Below are 19,939 nucleotides of genomic sequence, written 5' to 3' on the forward strand. Positions count from 1 at the left end.
ATACAATTTATCTGACCAATGTGTACAAGAGTATGGCTGCAGAGAACATCACATGCACTAGTTAAATTCATTACCCCATATATTGCCACACTGGTACTCACACGATAAAGGGTTCCATCATATAAAATGACTTAATACCCATGCAATAATACAATGTATCTGACCTGGTGTTATAGGAGGTAACAGTGTGGCTGTAGTCACCTCAAGCACAAGATCAAGTGCAAATCCCCCATATACACCACACTGACACTTACATGTCCCAGGGTTCTCTGTCTAATCACATGACATGTATTTATCTGACCAATAAGTTCTATGAAATAATACATATTACATGACCTGTGATCCATTCAACACATCTGACTTTCCAACACTCCAATGATAACAAAAAAGTACAAAATTCTAGCAAGAAAGCTGTTTTTATACAATAATATCTATAGATAAATAAAGATAAAAATATTCATGGCAGTTAAAAACATCAAAGATGTAGATGAAAACAACACAACAAAAAATACAGGTTTCCACCTTTCATGGAATTGATAAAGTGGTGTCTGACACTAAGATTACCAACATTGAAGGCAATTTTCAAACAAAAAAGGAGGTGTGTTTTTGATGATTTTTTTTGTAGGACGAACATTTTGTTGACTTTACAAAATAAGGTTGTCTGGCTGCATTAAATAGATAAATGTTGAGCTCTGAGGGCAAAAATGAGTACAGCCCTTGTAGTTGTAACCGGAATTTGATTTTCATTGCTCTTTTTGACTACTGGATGTTGTAATCATTGCAGCATACATTGTAATCTAGTTAGCAAACCCTATCAACATGAGCCCATGAATACATAATTTGTTGACAAACAAGTATAACTTTGGTCTGTACCTGATTTAAGAATGTTTACATATGGACATCAAGTCAGTGTACAGAGTACCATCAATGATCAGTGAAGCTAATTAGAAGGATTACCTGTAAGCTCTTTCATGTGAAGGAGAACATATGGTCTAATTTACATCAAGAAAATATTAACAAAAAATATAGTGAAAACTTACAGCTAGTGGGGCTTTAGAAATACAACAATAACCACATGTAAGACTGTTAGACAATGTCAACCATAGATACTATGACACCATTCCTAAGTCCTGCATGTCATGTAACAATTCACACTAGTATGTAAATCTATATCATATTGTATACATTTGTATGACAGCATTCTCCATAGACTGTTTTCACACAAGGCCTTACAGACCAGTAACACCTTCTAAAGTAGCCTGTTAGAGACCAGAATGTAAGAATCTTGGGTCTGGTGACAGTTTGGATAATATACTGGTTTGGAACATTTTCATATCAAGAGTGTGTTCACAGTTTACAAGAGGGTCTGTCAACATTGTTGCTTTGTTTAGGGAGAACACTGCATTAGTACTGAGCAGGAACTTTATACAGAAAACCTACAAGCGAAGCAGTCATGTTTGTGAAAAAGTAGAAATACTTTTCAGTCCTTTGTTGTTGTCAGTTTCTAAAAGAAATCTGACATCATCTTTAACACGTACATTTCAGTTTTATTACACATTCTGAATGTCTTCGTCACAAACAATTCAAAAATCATTTTACATTTCTATTTGAAACACTTCATATAAGATATATTCTATATTATTATATACATACTGGGAAACTAACAAATACTAACAAACTCACTTTTAGCATGTATGATCGTCATACAGATATAGATCCGAGGGGTAATAATTGTAAAACGCTTTGAGCAGAGAGTGGGAAAGCGCTATATAAAAAACTAATATTATTATTATTATTACTGCTTTAGATTTCTATTACATTAAATGCTTGTATTTTTGTAATGAACTTTACGAGTTCAAAATTTGTTGTGAGAAATGTAAGCATCTTTCTACATGGCATACAGTGGCTTACTATCTTCACAATTAGGTGATCTTGGCTGAGTCATCTCATCCCACTATCGACTCTGTCAAGATCATCAACAACAGTAAAGGTAATACCCCCATGGCATAATGTAAGACTGACATCATCAACTGTGTCACTTTACTGGTTATAACATACAGTGTGTATGTCATGTTCTGAACACAACATTTTGCCTATCATTTCAAACATATCTGGTATTTTCGTTAGTACAACTATGGAGTCTTTAGTTCCAAAAAGCTAAGCCAGATGCAAACTCATAAAATTTATGGCATGTAGTGCATTACAAAATGAAACTTCTACCCACACAGTCAAATAAAAGATTTGGAAGTGAGTTCGAAATTTTTGCTAGACACTAACAAGATGTCAACAAAAATTTAAGATTCATTTCCAAGGAAAATTCTTTTTTTACTCTGTGGATACTATCCGTGGAATATGTCACGTAGTCTTGGGCTTTCATATGAATATCATATATAGAATTTCATCCAAATATTTAATATTGCCAAAGCATTCTTGAGATAGCAAAACAAATTTATTAAGAATTAACTTATGCAGAAGTAAATAACGAATTTGATATTAGTGTCAAATCAATTTTGTTTTACGACAATCTAGATGTTTAGAATTGTTGCGTCTTATTTTGTTAATTTTTCCCACCTGGAACTCTATCAATGTAAATCACAATGCTATACATGCATTATTTTTGTCAGACAACCTTGCATTCATTTGGATCTTTTGTTTACAGGTCTGATACTACCTGTTTTCTTTACAAAACTGAATTTAACAATAAATCACCAGAATACGAGATTTCGGTGTATCATGACAATTATAATGATGCAAGCGTAAACATACCAGTAATACCATGTGCACCCTCAATACAGTGTGAAAGCATGTTAAGTGAACAATCTCATCAAATGTTAGTCACACATCAAATCATAACTCCTAATTTGGCCATAATTTGCAAATTAGTTGTCTTCCACAGGTGTTTATTACATAAAGTCACCAATTAGAAATAAATATCAATCGATGTTTAGGCATCTTCTAGCAGATGATTGGCTGTTTAATTTGGGTTCATTTGAAAATATATATTAGCCAATGAATGCTATGGTCAAATGGTACCATGTGACACGTACACCTGAAAATTACATATACTGTGTTAATTTGGTAAGTACTACATTATGTATTATAACTTATCATATGAAAGATTTGATCTGACTATAATTGATTTTTGATATTTTTAGTAGTCCAGCCACCTAGCAACAGCACTCTCTTTCCAGCATCTGTCTCCTAAGTCTCCTTGTTACAATTAATTGTGATGCCAAGGCAAGTCATAAACAGACCTTTTAAATGTTCAGCGCCCTCTACCAGCACTGCATGTCATAATGCCTATGGATTAATGTCAAAACAGACCTTTCAAATGTTTAGCGCCCTCTACTAGCACTGCTGGTAGTGAAGCACATAGGCAAGTGATGAATCATTCAAGTACTCATCAACTTTTCTGTTGACAAAGACTAATTCAGGTTTCAGTTCTTTTATTCATCTAATAAAGCCATTTTGTCTCTTTGAAACTTTCAAGTATATATTCGTCATTCTTTGCGTGTCACTTCATAACTGTATTAAATAAAGAAAAATATGTCATTGAAAAGGTCTGTTTGTAAAAACATCAAGTGCCTATATTACCCGTCTCTGAGCCTGGTAATTCCACTACACATTCTTACTTTTCCATATCAATATTAAAGTCAGATAGTCAAGAAAGGGTAATAGTACCTCTTAGAATTGTTTCAACAAAATACTGGCTGGGAGCATTAAATGTCCAAAATGGAATAGTTTTAACTTTATGACCAAAAACTGGTCGGGAACATTAAATAAGTCTAAATTTATTCTGTGCATACATTTTATCATTACTTTATAGTATATCAACTATATATTTACATCACCGTGGCAGTAGATTTGTGTCAGCCATATTGACATTACAAAGGATCATGGGAAGTGTATCAGTAAGCCAAAGACCTTTCACAACTGACAGTAAGGTGGTGATGAAGGTAATAACTGTAAATTTAAAATCTAGTGTAACAGTGTCCAATTTTAATACTGTGACATTAAAATTAACAAGTCTGTCAAATTCAATTCACTCCTCAGTCGGCAACTGTTGAAAAATCCTTGTGTCTGTTCTAATCAAGTTTTACAAAACCCATGATCTTTACTGTGCATGCTCAAGTCTGTAGTCTTTAGAGTGAATGAAGTAGTAGTGTGGTGTCTTCATCTCTCATCACCTTGGTTACATGTGAAACAACATCGTTCTTTATAACCATCAAATTTACACATATTAAGTCTCAAGACCAATCCACAGTAGTTGGATTGATCCACACAAACATCTGAAAAGAAAGGAAAGGAAAGAACAGAATAAGAAATAGAAACCAGTGGTCAAATTTGATGTATATTAGTAATGATCAGGTATTGTCACAAACATGTGTTTATTGTTTTCATTGTATGTCTGATGATGAGATTTTTGAAAAGGCACCTTTTGAGTTGAGATTTAATTCATTTTTGATTCAATCATATATTGACCTCTCTCTGTATCACTCTGTCTGTCTGTCTGTCTGTCTGTCTGTCTGTCTGTCTCTGTCTCTGTCTCTCTCTCTGTCTCTCTCTCTCTCTCTCTCTCTCTCTCTCTCTCTCTCTCTCTCTCTCTCTCTCTCTCTCTCTCTCTCTCTCTCTCTCTCTCTCTCTCTCTCTCACTTTGTTGTTTATCTAACTTACCATCAGTGCATGGTTTCCTATTGCAAGCTTGTACAAGTTCAGGTTTCACTTTATCAGCACAGTATTTCACGTCAGCAGGTTGTTTTTTATTCCTGTATACACAACCCAGTCGTCTTGTCTGAGTGCCAGTATCTCCACATGAATCAGAACACTGTAGATAATAGTATAGAGTTGGGAAATGAAATTAAATGAAATATGTATCATGACATCATCAGATGGAGATGTAAATTTTGGCAAAAAATCTGATATAATTATTGAAGAGTTACAAATTTTGTTTGATACTTTTATACAGAATATATCAAACCATCAAGTTCGTTTTCTTATCAGCAAATCTGTTGTTTTGAGAATATGGACATTCTATTTGACTATATCCCTACTTTGTCAGAAACACAGGTGATGTCTTTATTGATACTTAAAATGACACATGAAGGTTTAATTTTTCTACCTACCTGAGTCCATTTTGAAGGATGCCAGACAGCTTCACATTCTTCACTATAACACTCCTGTTTAAAACTAGGTTTAGATTCCATATTACATTTCCTATGGTGTACAACCGTTCCATTATCTGTTCTACATTCAACATATCTTCTCTGGGTGGCTGTATTTAGCTTGAGACACCTGGTATTACACTGTCAATTCCAACATAGATTTACAATTTTACCTTACTTTATGCTTCAACTTCCTTGCACAATGTGAAAGTACATGTTCCCACAGAAAATACTCATTCACCGCTATTGGTCCCAGTTTTTCTTAAATTAAGTTTACTGAGGCATAGCAATATTATTTTTTCATATTTTTCTTCATTATGGAAGATACTTGTGACATAAGGGTTTATCTTTTCTTGTCTTTGATACGTAATGACAAGGCCCCTTAGGCCACTCAACTTTCCTTTCGAGACTAAACAAGAAAGTTATTTGTAAATGATATCTAATTGTATTGATTATCATTGTCAGGATTTGATGCCATATTACTAATACTATGCAACCACCCTTACAATAAAGTTAGTTACAAGATAAAAGATTGCATATTTTTGACCACTGAGGGCACTATTCAGCAGTAGAATCCCATAAAGTTTGTTTACACCCATTTCATGTCTTCTTTTACTGTCACTCAAATAAACACATAACAATACTAATGCTAACCCTATAAGTCCTTCATGTCTAGAAAGTGTAAACCCTACAAATAGGGTTTGTATAATAAGATTCCTAGGGATGGTGTTGGAATACTTACCTCTGACCACTGTCCTGCTGCCCATTGTGGACATGATTCAATGTTACACAATTGTTGATCTATCGGCGTTTCTAATGATTTACAGAAATCAGACTGGATACTTCTACTACTGTTTAAATCTGACATGAAGCCTTCACAGTAAACTCTACGTATCTGGATACCACCACCACAGGTTTCAGAACATTTACTCCATCTCCCAACTGCCCACCTTTAATTGAAACACAATAATGTTCATCTATTTTATCTATCTAATATTTTTAACTTAATTAAAGCGGCCATATGGATGGGAATTGAATATCTATTTGGGATTTTTAAACAAGGAAACTTCACTTTTTTAATTTGCTTGCTCTTTTAAGGTGTAGTTTGCAATTCCAGGATATAAACCTATCCTAGATCTTCACACTGGTGGATATCAACTCTGGATTCTTCATAAACGCTTACATTTTTTGAATCCAATATCTTACTTTAATGAAATGGCATGGCAGCCAGAAAGGGGGTTGCAATTTCTTACTGGGTTAAAATCCACCAGCTTGTCAGATGACATTAGTTGTGTCATCATGTGATAATTAAATGAACAAGGAGGGTGGCACTGTGTGATGTAATCTCTCTTTGTAGACAAGATGAGCCAATCACAAAGTGGTCTCCGGTTCATGATGAACTTGAAACATATCTAAGTATGGTTGCACAATTGCTATGTAAAATCATAAGCTAAGCTTATTTTTGAATCCCAAGCGACTATAAGTATGAACCATGAGTTAGAATACATAATGTAAAATACAAATTTGATGTTAGCATCATAAAGATTGTCATCCTGATAGGGGGACAATTGTGAATGAAAATGATAAAAAAGGAAAACTGATGAAACCTGCGAAAAATACTACAATCTTACCTGACACTATTTGAGTCTGATACTAAACTTGCTAGTTCTCTTTCTGTAAGTATAAATGTTATAAAAATTATTAAGAGACATTATGTATGACAATATTGAATTATGAAGCACACTGATTTGAAATTGATGCCATCACACACAGCTCTAGTTTTGAAATAAGGTCTGCATATTTTACCAGATGGTGCAAATAGACAACACTATAATTGTATTTGTATTGTATTTTTTGTCTTGTGTTGTATTGTATTGTATTGTATTGTGTTTACTATACCATGCTTTCCACAGCATGTTGTTAAGTAATAAAGTAACTATAATCTGAAAACGAAGAACAGCTTTGGTCTATCAAATTTTTGTGAATTTGTTAGTCTGATTACTTTTCATTTCTAAAGTTATTGGACACAGGGGTGTGCTGCCCAAATGAGTTCCAAAAATCCATTTGTATGGATATCTTTCACCATGAGTATTGATGGTCTTATAGTTCAGTTGTCCTAAAACTGCACAAAAATTACCACAGTATGAAAGGGAAAAATCATTCAATACAAACCTTGCACTTTAAGTGTAAAATTTTCACTAGAAGATCCTGCTATACATGTATAGATTGCGGAATCACTTGGTTCTACACGGGTTATCTTCAATCGGCCATCTTGGAATATTTTAGTCCTATCATCACCTATGTTAATCTCATCAAAATTTCTCTGCCATGTTATAAGGGATCTCTTGAACCACTTCACTGGACACTTTATTATCACAGAAACATGTGGAAATACAGCTGCACTGCCTCCAACCACAAAGACAAGTTTGTGGGCAATTTCTGTCTGTTCAAAGTTGCTGTTGTCAGCAAGAATGAAAGGAGCTTTAAATTTCCTTGGCAGTTGTGTGGTTACATCTGTAACTATTGAATCTGAAATAAAATAATACAATTTTTAAAAGTTTATCCTGGTAAAATCACAAAGATTGAAATAATTGTAAATAAAATGTCTATATTTTCAATTTGGTAATTTAAATATAACCACATACAGACTTCACTTTAATAATATCTATTCCCCAGTTCCAGTGCCACTGGGAATTAAATAGGTGCTTGGCTGTAAAGTATCAGATATTTTCAATTTCTTTACACTGATGATATTTTATCATAACTAGTTTTTACACTTTGAGACAATTCCTTAGCAAGACAGTATCAATATAATGATTTCCTTGCAAAGTATTTTTTTCTCTTTGCAGAAAAAGAACATTTATTTGATAGTGTGAGAAAAGTCTGCTAAAGGCACCACAATATATGCAATATTTACTGTAGCTTGTCTACTCAATGGATGTGTGATTTTGATAGCTCTCATCTGTGACAGTGATGTAGCTGACAGCTATCACAGTCACAGATCTAGTGACTAGATAGGCTTGCAATGTTGTGTCAAACATAGAAAGCATATGTAAACAATGGAGTGACTTTCCTACCTTCACATGGAGGACCGAAGCATGGTTCTAGTAATGATGGCTGTTGCAGGGTAGCACAGTCTCTGCTATCTGTTTCTACAGGTTCACCAGTCACTGACATTTTCATGCACACTATAGCACGTATTCTCACACCTGAATCACATGTTGCCAGACACTGTCAAAGAAATAAATTATTTATGATCAGGTAAGGATGGATGGAATGTTTTAGAAATCTTATACTGTTATTTTGGCTTGTCAATATTACAATGTGAAAATATTATTATTTTGATTTCAGTGTTATTGTACTGTGAAAATAGTACATGATCTTTTCATTTTGTTTGTTTGTTTGTTTGTTTTTTGTTTATGTGAATTTTTTTGTCTGCCAGGTTGTGTATAGGGAGTAATAAAATAACATGTTTGTTTGTTTGTTTGTTTTTGTTTATGTGAATTTTTTTGTCTGCCAGGTTGTGTATAGGGAGTAATAAAATATCATGTTTGTTTCCAAACCAATTTACCACTGGTATATTTTACCATGGTTACATTGAATTCTTCTCTAACTAAAGAATAATTTTTCTAATAAATGTACAGGGATTATGCCAATGGATCCCATTCCATGCTTACTGAGGTGACAATGACATGTATGCCAATGTATAATAACTTCTACTCACCTCTGACCATTGTTGTGGTACCCATAAAACACCACAAAGTTGTTGATTACAGATTTGTTGTTGTTGTGGTTTTACATCCACACAGAAGTCTTCTGGCAGGTCTATAACATGTCCCATGGCTAGAACTTGTTTGCAGGCTACTGAACGAAGCTGTAGGCCACCATCACAGCTTTGGGAACACTAAAAACAAACACAAAACAAAACATTGAAACATAATAATATGTATGAATGAAAAGGGGAAACACAGTTATTCCACAACTTTTTACTGGTGTAGCTCTTGTAAAGAGACTCATGGATTAAAATACAATTAACTCCCATTCACATTTAAAATTGTTGACTGACCCTTTTCCACTCACACATAAATCATTGTTGAGAGGAAAATCTGTATTTGAAAGATGTTGTGGTCATTATTCTGTGATGAAAAGACAAGTTTTAATTGAAAGCAAGAGAATGTAGGCAAAAATTTAATTAAATATTATGATGAAGCCCAAATTAACATTCCCCTCCTTCGAGGGCTAATTAAGCCATTTCATAATCCCCCTATGGCTACCAAATGCTGTATTAACTCTATGCTATGGGAAAATACAGCAAAAGATTGATTGTCAATTTTCTTGAAAACAAGATGATGAACCAGTCCTCCAAATTTCTCTCATCATTTTAAAAGGACCTGGAACAAGCTTCATATGACAAACTTTGGAGAGATTTCAATAACTTTGATTTTTACCATTTTACCTTAAAGATCATTTTAAGTTATACAGGCATGCTAAAAGTTGTGCCTACATCATCTATGATTAGTTATTTACCGGTGTCCATTCTGTGGTGTGCCATGTTGGTGGACAGTCTATGTAATTACAAGGTTCTACGATATTCGGTTTGGTAGTTCTACAGTTTTCTTCCGGCATACTGATAGTATTGCCTCTTCCAGCAGCTATCCTCTTTATACATTGCACATAAGCCTTCTGTATACCCCCACCACATGACACTGAACATTCTCCATACTGTAACACTTCCCACCTAGCAAGAGGAAACAAAGTATAACAAACAAACATTTAATGACTCTGTATGATGGGGTGCCTGGAGTGACGAGTCCCAGTTACTAAAAATTACAAAGTAGAAACTTGGTTGTGCATTGGAAAAACAGACAAAAACATACGGAAAATCAAACTCTAAGGTCGTTAAACATGGGAAGTAACATTTTACACTGAGAGTAATAATATGTCCATTACCGATATAACATGACATATTTACCAATGACCAGATCTACAGATCTACTCTTCGACTGGGAGTCACAAAATACTTGTTTTTTTCTGGCGTATACATATGCTAGATCTAGCACTTTGCCACTCTTTGTTCACTTTTTGACAAAGTGCTAGATCTAGCACTTAGCGAAGTGCTAGATCTAGCAAGATTTAGCACTTTGTCAAAAAGTGGTGAAGTGCTAGATCTAGCACTTTGCCCCACAACTGTTCCGATTTTGAATTCTTTGTTGTATGGAGTCCCAGTGGATGTTGGGGGAAATCCGAAGCATCCTAAGTGGACACCCTAAATTAATGTTTGGTGTACATGTGTTTTATGTGTTGTAATGATGCATAGCTTGGAAACTAAATACAACAAAGTTCAACAAAGCTAACTATATTACACTGGTGGCAGCAGTGGGATTCAAACCAATGCAATTGAAAGGACTACTGTATGGGGCTAGGTTTATTCATCATATCGAATTCAGGTCAGTGAGGGAATACACAACCAATGAGTTGATTGAAAGTCAAATGGTGACGATGTATTTGTAATCAAATGTCCTAGGATGAGCATATAGAGACTTCCTAATCAATGACCTGATGATGACCAATCATTTATATAAGCAGTAAGTTGGCACTTATGAATAATCAATGTTTAACTAAAGTGTGGTGTAACACCAGTCAATATGACAACAAAAATTATGTACCGGAGACTACTTTAAAGTTTACTTACTGTGGTGGACATTCATGATTATTACAGGGTCGTAGTAACATTCTCAGTCTGTTGCTATGACTACAGAAAGTACCAGAGACTACTTTGTCTTCAACCAAACTGTGGCATTCTACGATAGCTTCCTGGGTGCCTACAACATATAATAAAGTCTCACAAAGTTTAAAACAAGGATTCAAAACAAAATGATTTTAGTCAAACTGAGTCACTAAACACTCTATGCAATATAGGTATTTAATCACTTGGTCCAGGGGATGAGAGTTGTTTTACAAATTGCAAGTGAGAATGATGTTTTGTTTACCACATTATAAGCACTTCTCAGAACTGTCACAGTGAATGTTGCCATTGATTCACTGCAGTGACTCAAAAAAAACCACACAAGAAATGTACAATGGTACAAACTGAAAACATCAAAAACTGAAGATATCACCTATGGTTCTCACCATGGTCATGTCTATGTATTTCATATATGTCATGACATAGAGAAATAAAAAAATGTATGCTCACCCCCAAGGCATGAAGCACTGCATTCAGTATAGCCATTGTACCTCCAGCTGTATTCTGGTTCCCACTCTTCCACACTATTGGCTGGTGGCGGTATAACATGTTTGATTTCTGTTTCTGGATTATCAGTGGTAATTTCAGACTCATCGTAATTCATACAATCTCCCATGTTACATTCCCGTGTTTCTGTTGGTTTATCACCTTGGCCTTTACACTCGCTGTCTCGCAGATCTGTAACATCACCAATGGACTTGAGGTATACTTGACAAGTCACGGTTCGTATTTGAATTCCTTTACCACAAGTAGTACTGCAAACACTCCACTCAGAAGTTATAAAACTGTCAAAGACAATCAGGAATATACTGAACTGTGTGTTGACATTTAGTACACTGAATCTCAGAACTCTTTCATTTTGAGAGGGAGGAGAGATTTTTCACCATAGAATTTAAAAGCAACTTTCTCTATGAAATGTATCTTGAGATCAGGATTTAAATTTTAATAGGTGAGACTGTGAAAAAGAACTGTCTGGTAGAGCTATAAATAAAGTTCATCATGAACAAAAGAATGATCCTATGTAATCAATCAACTGATAAAAGTATATCAACAATGAATGCAGGATTGAAACTCCAGCCATTAACCAGTTACAATGTATAACTAACAAATGAAAACCTTGTGTAATGAAAATTACAGTTAAATTCACAGAAATAAAAACAAATCTATCCAATACAAAACATGTCCTGTCCCTTGAAACTATTAACAGCTTTGCCTTAATCAGCTGATCATACTGCCACCATCAGTTATAACTGCAGTGAACTCAGTCTAAAGACAGATCTACCTTTTAAACGTTTCAGTCACAATTACTGTTGCAGTAGCATGTTTGAAAAATTGGCTATAATGTAACATACGTAGGTTCTGTGGCAAGAAGTCTTGATTCTTGAACTGCTTCTGCTGCAGCTGCTCCCCCAGCTTCTGTTACATATTCTGTGAAATAGATCATTATATGAACACCAACGGTAAATATGATATGTTATCGCAACAAGTTACTCATAATGTCACATGAATTACCATTTTAGATTGGGTGTTAGGCACTTGAATGGAGTCGCTACCATACACATTTACACCTCCAAAGTATGGTGCACATTGTGAAATGTTACAACAAATATATGGCTGCCATTCGACCATATTTGATTCAGTCGCAAAACAAAATGGCGTGCATATGTCTCACATAGTATGTCACCTTTATGCCAGGTTTGGTGCATGTTAGAGATATGAGGGTGAATGCATGCAATTTACAACCCAACATATAAGCCTCCTCCAAGTGCTCATTGGGAGCTAAATATTATCTTCAAATGTTGTACAGTAACTTTGAGGACCTCAGTACACAATTCAACAAAGTTTGACTATAGAAAACAAACCTGCTTTTTTGATACACAAGACTGATGACACACACTGTTTTGTATCTGGTGGTTTACTTCCTGTATCACATCCACTGACTTCCTTACCAGTGTAATCTTTACATAACACTTTCCTGGTAACTGTACCTTGACCACAGGTTACCATACACTGCAATAACAAATGACACAGTACCATCTCAATATCTATGATGACACACTAAATTTCCATTTATCTAAAGAGATAAATGATGTCATGGCTTGGCCACTTGTAAACCATTTTAGAACCCATTATGGGACCCAATATGGCCACCAATATGTTAACTCTATGGCGAAAATAAGAAATCACTGAATTTCTTGAAATAACATAAATTTCATATTTTTCCAAAAAGACAAAGAACAAGCATTCATATAGTAAAATTTGGAGAGTTTTGAATAACTTTGATTTTCAGGGGAAATGTTCCCAAGGTGTATTCTACCTTCAATCTTTTTTGGATGATAAGGGTCAGAAAATCATTTTTTTCATGTTAGTCTAATCCCTCACACTATACAAAATATTATTCCCACACTATACAAAATATTATTCCTAAACCAAGGAAAGTGTTTTTGTACTAAGAAAGTACATTCAAAGTGAACATTGCCACTATGAAGATATCAAAAAAATAAATAGAGTTACATAGACATCAAAATGCCAAGTTACCTCAGACCAGTTTTCTGGGTACCACATGGGACAGGGCTCCATATTACATGCCCTTTTCCTTTGAGGTTTAGCACCAGAACAAAATGAATTAGGTCTGAGAACAAGATCATCATTAATTTTTTCAGTACAAAACACATCTCTGGTTTCTAAACCACCACCACATTCTCTACTACATGAAGTCCATGGATCCGTTACCCACCTATTGAAGAAGAAAATATATCATACAGTCAGCAAACTTTGCAAACAGACAAATTTGCAGAAGCAGTTCTATTAAATAGGAAAAAATATTCTTAGTCGCCAAAAATGTACACATCCACATGCCAAATGAAACTATTTCTTTATTCTGAGAGATTTGAAACCAAAACCATTTTTTTAAGATATGAGAAATGTGGCACTGTGCTCCTCATAACATGTGCACATTAATTCATACATGATACATAACCATAGATGATATAAATAATCTTTGTTCTTGAAAGGGTGATGTTACTTGGTTGTATGTAGCACTTATCATGCATAGTGGATCATTGAAACTAAACACGATTATAATTTTAACTGTATACAGAGACCTTCTATTAAAATTGCAAGAAGACTTGATGATTCAGAATAGATTGTTATGCTTAATTATCAATCAGAATTTCTCCTATCACTGTTACAACCTATCTAAATGGTATCAAGCCATATGCATCATGTTTGGTCAAAAGTAAATGCAAACAAAAAATTTCAATTAATGAATTGCATCAAATGTAATAGGTGCACAATGTATTGACATTTATGTGTGCAGATGATGCATTTGATGTAATTGTAATGACAGAAATTGATATAAACATGAACAAATTCTGCCCAGTCTTGAAAAAAAAAGACATCCAAAATATGAAACTAGTCGAAGATTCAAGCTAAATACTGTTATCATCATCAAATTCTATGGTCAAACCATTCATGGAGAGATGTGGGAATAGCTGCCTAGATATATATGTTTGAAATAGATACATGAAATGGCCATGACCTCATGCTTAGTCTACACTGTAGCTTGTTTTGATGTGGAGTATTTTCATCGTGTAACAGAAGGTGTGCATATATTACAAATGTGAAAACTTAGATTAACCTGTATATCTGTAAATCTGTCATCTGATACAAGATCATTACGTGAATGAAATAATGATATTGTAACAGCACTAATACACCATATTCTGGCTGGTACATCTTTCAAAATAAGCACTGCATCAGAAAGTGTGGATCAGATGTCAATTGCATGGCTTCTGTACACATCTAACATTCTGCAAAATGCATTTAGTTGTTAAAATGAGAATACAAAAATGGGAAATGAATGTTTTAACCTGACCAAGATTGACAAAGACTTTTGTCATATAACTGTAGGAAAGAATACTTGAGTACGTAAAGCTTCTTCTGAAAAGCACACCTAGAGGCCCAAGTGTATAATCTTTTGTTTTTCCAATAACCAGAATATGGCATATTATGATCATAACTTCAGATTTACAGATACTCTAGATTATCAACATATTCATCATAAGGACATTTTTTACAACTACCTACATGTTGTTGTCACCAAAGATGCTCCATACGCGAACATAAAAACTAGAGAGCAAATATCAGACATTATAATAAATCGAATAAAAAATTTATTCAAAAACTATTAAAGGTGTGTTTCATTTACATGTTTGGACATAATTGTTCCTGCATAATCATATATTATTTATACAAAATGTACCAGAGATTACTATCATTACTTGCACTGGTGTGTGCGCACATACTGGTGGTGTTTTCACTGCAGTGCAATACTGAAAACATTATTGCATACCTGTATGCAAATGATATGCAAATGAGGACACGATCATTCACTACACACGAAATCGTGTGATTGCGATCATATGATTTTTATGGCAAGTTGTTGTCTTAGGTAAACATATGTAGTAATAACAGAACCCCATGCGACACGAGTTCCAGTGTGGATACTCAGGGGTATTATTTGCACTAAAGTGATAATGAACAAATCTTGGAAGAATTTTCCCACTTCTTATGAACAAATATACACTTTTACATTGACACAATTATTAGTACAGTAATACTTATGGACTGATAGTTTTATACAATGATCTCCTTGTTGAACTAGCACTCATTGATCACATGACATGCGCATGACTACATGATCACATGATGGTCATGAGTCTTATTGGTTTATTTACAGTTGGGACGTTTAATATGATTGATTACATGACAGACACATGACTACATGATACTTATTGGTTTATTTACCGTGGAGGACACTGATTTTCATTACATTCTCTAGGATCAGTACTTGGTTTGTTGTGCGATTCACATTCACTTGGATCTACTTCTTCACCAGTTCTAATATCTATACATCCCACAACAGGTCGATGTTCACCTAAATTCAAATAGAGAAAACTGAAGATCAGGTTTAGATGTCATAATGATCTGTTATTGAATTTTAGTACACAACACAGTGATTGGCTGATGTGATGAATACTAGCATGAAACACAAAAATGGTTTGTTCTGACTGGTTATTACACAATGTTGTTGTATCAATCATTCACATTACATTTCAACATGCTAAACAATCTTGTTCATGAAGCAGCAATAACTTTCTAACTTCATGGTGAAGATATGAACCCCTCTTAGGGATGTTACTGTAAATATCAGAAACCCTGCTATGATTGTAATTCTTTTAATGTAATCATTAACAACACCAGTAACATATTACTTTTCCATGATTTTAAGAATGAATGATCCTTAAGGCTTTGTGTTATACAAGCCTTAAATGATCTGCCAAATTCTGATATTGTTTGACTATTTACTAGGGAATCAATCCATAATACATAATTCATCCATGCTCACCAACACCATATATCTATACTCAGCCAGATTGTGCCTTGGAGGAGACCTCCTGTGTGTGAGGTTGAAATGTTGGTAATGCAATAAAGATGTTAAACACTAAGGTTTCAATCCCAGGTTCTCACATTATTGTTATCTTACCAGTAGAGCCATAATGATAGATAAGGATCATTTTTTTTGTCTTGGACTACTTTTTCAATAGCTCTGCCAAACAACTGTTTTTCAAAACGTAAATTTTAATCCTAATCCAAACTGAGCCTTTAACCGTACACAGGTTCATCTATCAAACCATAAACCCTACACTTAGGGTCTATGATCAAACACTCCTAATCCTATACAAGTGCTGTTGTGCAAGCCTTCATGTTATATGGCTACCTGTCCCAGACTGTATACTGATACTTGGCCAATGAACTTATGTACACAAAAAAGCAGTTTTTCAAATAGAGAGCAAAGTACTAATTTTTTTCATACATCAATTGAAAATGACTACCAGTTGTGGTGTAACAATACCAATGAAAGTCAGTGCGAGGAAATTCACAAATTTCAAGATCATAAACACATGAGACTGCTATACCCATTACATTGCATATTTCATTTCATTTTACAAACCGGTGCTCATTAAAATTTCCCTGTAAAACAACACCTGATACATTAAAATGAAAATCCTATTTGTTATATCATAGTTATGATTTGGAGTGCAGGAACAAAGTTTCAAAAGGCATTCATTATATATAAAGAGGTGTTTTGATTGTACATGAAAATCTATCCTATTTGAGTGTTACGTAATTCTCCGTCTGTACCAAATGCTAAATATTTTCAATGGCAGGTCCACTAAGCGACAAAGTAATGGGAAAAAAATGTACAACTTTGTAATTATAATGATGTTAAGCAGACTGTACTTTATACAAAACTGTGATCTTAGTTGTAGATACAAAACAACAGCATTGTGATGCCATGTATTTCCTTATATCATGTCTCAATTACCAGTACTTATAAATTGAACTAGTATGGACCTGAAAAGAGAAACATTAATTCCTTCCTGTTCAAAAACATTTTAAAATACATGATATACAGATATATAGTCTAGTTCCTATACCCACTATGATCATCTCAATCATCTCCATCGTACAGTAAAATGGATTTCTCTAGAACAGTATTCCGTTCTTATCACCAATGGCATTAGTTATGCTATTGGAGCATTGATATATGTGGTGGAGTTATTACATCCTCACATGATTTACTTCCAAATGGGAGTTTGAGTTTGTAGTAAACAAAGTAACTGCCTGTAAGGTACTATGGATTAGTTATACTGACATACTCTGTTCACTCTTTCCCCAGCTGGAGATTTAGCCAGATTTTCAGTAAAATTTGTCCATTTGACTAGATATTGAGAGAGAGAGAGATCATAGAAAATAACAATGACTGCATGTATAATAACTAATACACAGATGAAGGCACATTGTGACTAAGATGTAGTTTGTTTATTTTGCTAAATATCTGACATTGTAAGTCTCATTCATAATACTTGTAATATTACTGAAGGTCACAGAGGTGGCATTCTATGAATATAAGAGTGCTAAATACGACTCTGGTAATCAAGGCTTCAGTTTACTAAGATAGACAAAAACTAAAACTATTGACACATCATGTTGATACAACAGTGACTACCTATTGAATGGATGTTGGGTTAATTATAGTCTCAATAAGGCAGCTAGTTTCATAAATTTGCAGTGTTACTGTTTTGGGACATCCAATGTTTACACTATCTTGATCACAGGGTGATTAGATTCACATAGCAGAGAAACCACTACTGTGTAATCAATCTACCACAATGAACAACAAAAGTTTTATTTTTGTATCTGTCTTAGTAAACCAAAGCTTTGATTACCAGAATAATATATAGTAAATATAGACAAAAACCAGCAAAAAAGATTAAGGGAGTGACTCAATCTGTGTCTGCCTAAGACCAGAGTCTACTAAGCTTGTACCTCCAAATCAAGTTCCTACTGCATTAATATTCAACCCATGAAGCCTGCCCTCACAGGACTTCTTGGGAAGCAAGATTATAAAAACTTTAAAAGGACCGTCCAGTGTATTCATTATTATCATTATGCTCAGACAATCTTCCATGGTGAAAGTTTCAGTCACCATGCAAATAATCCTTCCTATTCATAGCTGGCACAAGCACAGAATATTTACAGAAAAACTACCCATGACAGATCATGCAGTAAATCTAGCCTACAGCTGAAAATGCAATAGTGTAAAGCAGTGAAAAGGTTTATTGTAAATATCGTAAGATTTCCTTCCAACTAGTCATGCATACAAAATGTTGAAAGTTGTCAACACATGAAGTAGAGTATAGCAACTGAAGTCTGTGGTTAAGATGAACACAATGAAAATGGAATGATAAAAGTGTTACTGATAGGACTACGTCAATTTTCATCCCTTACTAGATTAATGTTGATCTAGAACTAAAAATAATGATTATTACTTCTCATCAAAAAATCTATGATCAAATGGATCCAATATACACAACACATATTCCAGATTAATACCCATCATGCTGTCATTTTTGTAAAAACAGTGTCACAAGAAGGCACTCCTGATGAGGAATCAGAAAGTTAAACATCACATGCATGACATGTCACTGCGGCTTGACAAATCTAACTAAAACTACCCCTTGTGAGACTAGTTCCTGAAAATTACTTGATTTGACACAAGAATTTTTGACTGGTTAAGAAAACCACCAATTTTTGCTGTGAGACACTGGGAAATGATGACATTTCAAAGGTGGCTATAGTACTCAACCATCATGGTCCTTACTTCTGGTCCAAAGGCTGACCAAGCACAGCACTCCTAGTGGCCAAACTATAAAATCTTTTGTCTTTCTGATAATCTGATTATGACATCAGAACAATAACAGAATCTTTGGGGTTCTTCTAAATTATATTTGAATTATATTTGACTGAGACTCAATTTTTTGTACTGTGTTTTTGTAAATTTCACAATCCCGTGAACTGACGAATATTAGTATTTACTAACTTAGATGTGAGTCTACTGATATTGTTTCATTTTACATACCAAGTATTTCATGTCATATACTTTGATAAGTTATACACATGTAACCAGAGAGTTTATAGGTAATGGTATATAGTCTGATTAAAGGAGTGTACCATCTCTCGCAAAAGATCCATCTTATATATTATGAAAGAAATCCTTAGTTTTGATCACCTAGTTCACAGTATTCCATGTAACCTGTTGCAAATGTGTCTAAAGTGCTGATTTTGCAAAACAAAAAAAACAAACATGAAAACACTTCCACAACATAAAAGCTTGAGAGACGAACACAATACCATCAAAGGGTATAAATATACTGAGATTTAGCAGTGAAATATGAAGTTAATAAATATGAAGTTAATACAAAGATATAACAAGTAGAGAAATATGAAGTTAAAAAGATATTAAACGTTGCAAAATATGAAGTTAATAAAAAGATAATTTTATAACAAGTCTTCATAGACGACAGATCTCAATAAATACTTTATTTCTGTGTGACTAAATGATTTTTTCAATTTTGGTCCCAAAAATAAAGGTCGAGGCCAAAATTTACAAAGAAGTCATATC

General features: G+C 34.2%; 1 protein-coding gene across 1 annotated transcript in view; it reads right to left on the reverse strand.

The window, feature by feature from the left end:
• Positions 1-2,755: 2,755 nt before the first annotated feature.
• Positions 2,756-19,939, reverse strand: part of LOC144443345 (ADAMTS-like protein 1) — a 78,120-nt gene continuing 60,936 nt past the window's right edge. The window contains exons 6-20 of the mRNA XM_078132801.1: positions 15,718-15,847; positions 13,447-13,645; positions 12,771-12,918; positions 12,261-12,336; positions 11,359-11,693; positions 10,855-10,984; positions 9,690-9,900; positions 8,887-9,066; positions 8,240-8,393; positions 7,335-7,691; positions 6,794-6,836; positions 5,905-6,112; positions 5,124-5,303; positions 4,675-4,825; positions 2,756-4,289 (exon numbers count right to left, since the gene is read on the reverse strand). Coding sequence (XP_077988927.1) covers positions 4,174-4,289; positions 4,675-4,825; positions 5,124-5,303; positions 5,905-6,112; positions 6,794-6,836; positions 7,335-7,691; positions 8,240-8,393; positions 8,887-9,066; positions 9,690-9,900; positions 10,855-10,984; positions 11,359-11,693; positions 12,261-12,336; positions 12,771-12,918; positions 13,447-13,645; positions 15,718-15,847 — 2,618 coding nt within the window. The 3' untranslated portion in view covers positions 2,756-4,173. The remainder of the gene's footprint in view (positions 4,290-4,674; positions 4,826-5,123; positions 5,304-5,904; positions 6,113-6,793; positions 6,837-7,334; positions 7,692-8,239; positions 8,394-8,886; positions 9,067-9,689; positions 9,901-10,854; positions 10,985-11,358; positions 11,694-12,260; positions 12,337-12,770; positions 12,919-13,446; positions 13,646-15,717; positions 15,848-19,939) is intronic.

Source organism: Glandiceps talaboti, chromosome 12, assembly GCF_964340395.1.
Source record: "Glandiceps talaboti chromosome 12, keGlaTala1.1, whole genome shotgun sequence".
Lineage (NCBI taxonomy): Eukaryota > Metazoa > Hemichordata > Enteropneusta > Spengelidae > Glandiceps > Glandiceps talaboti.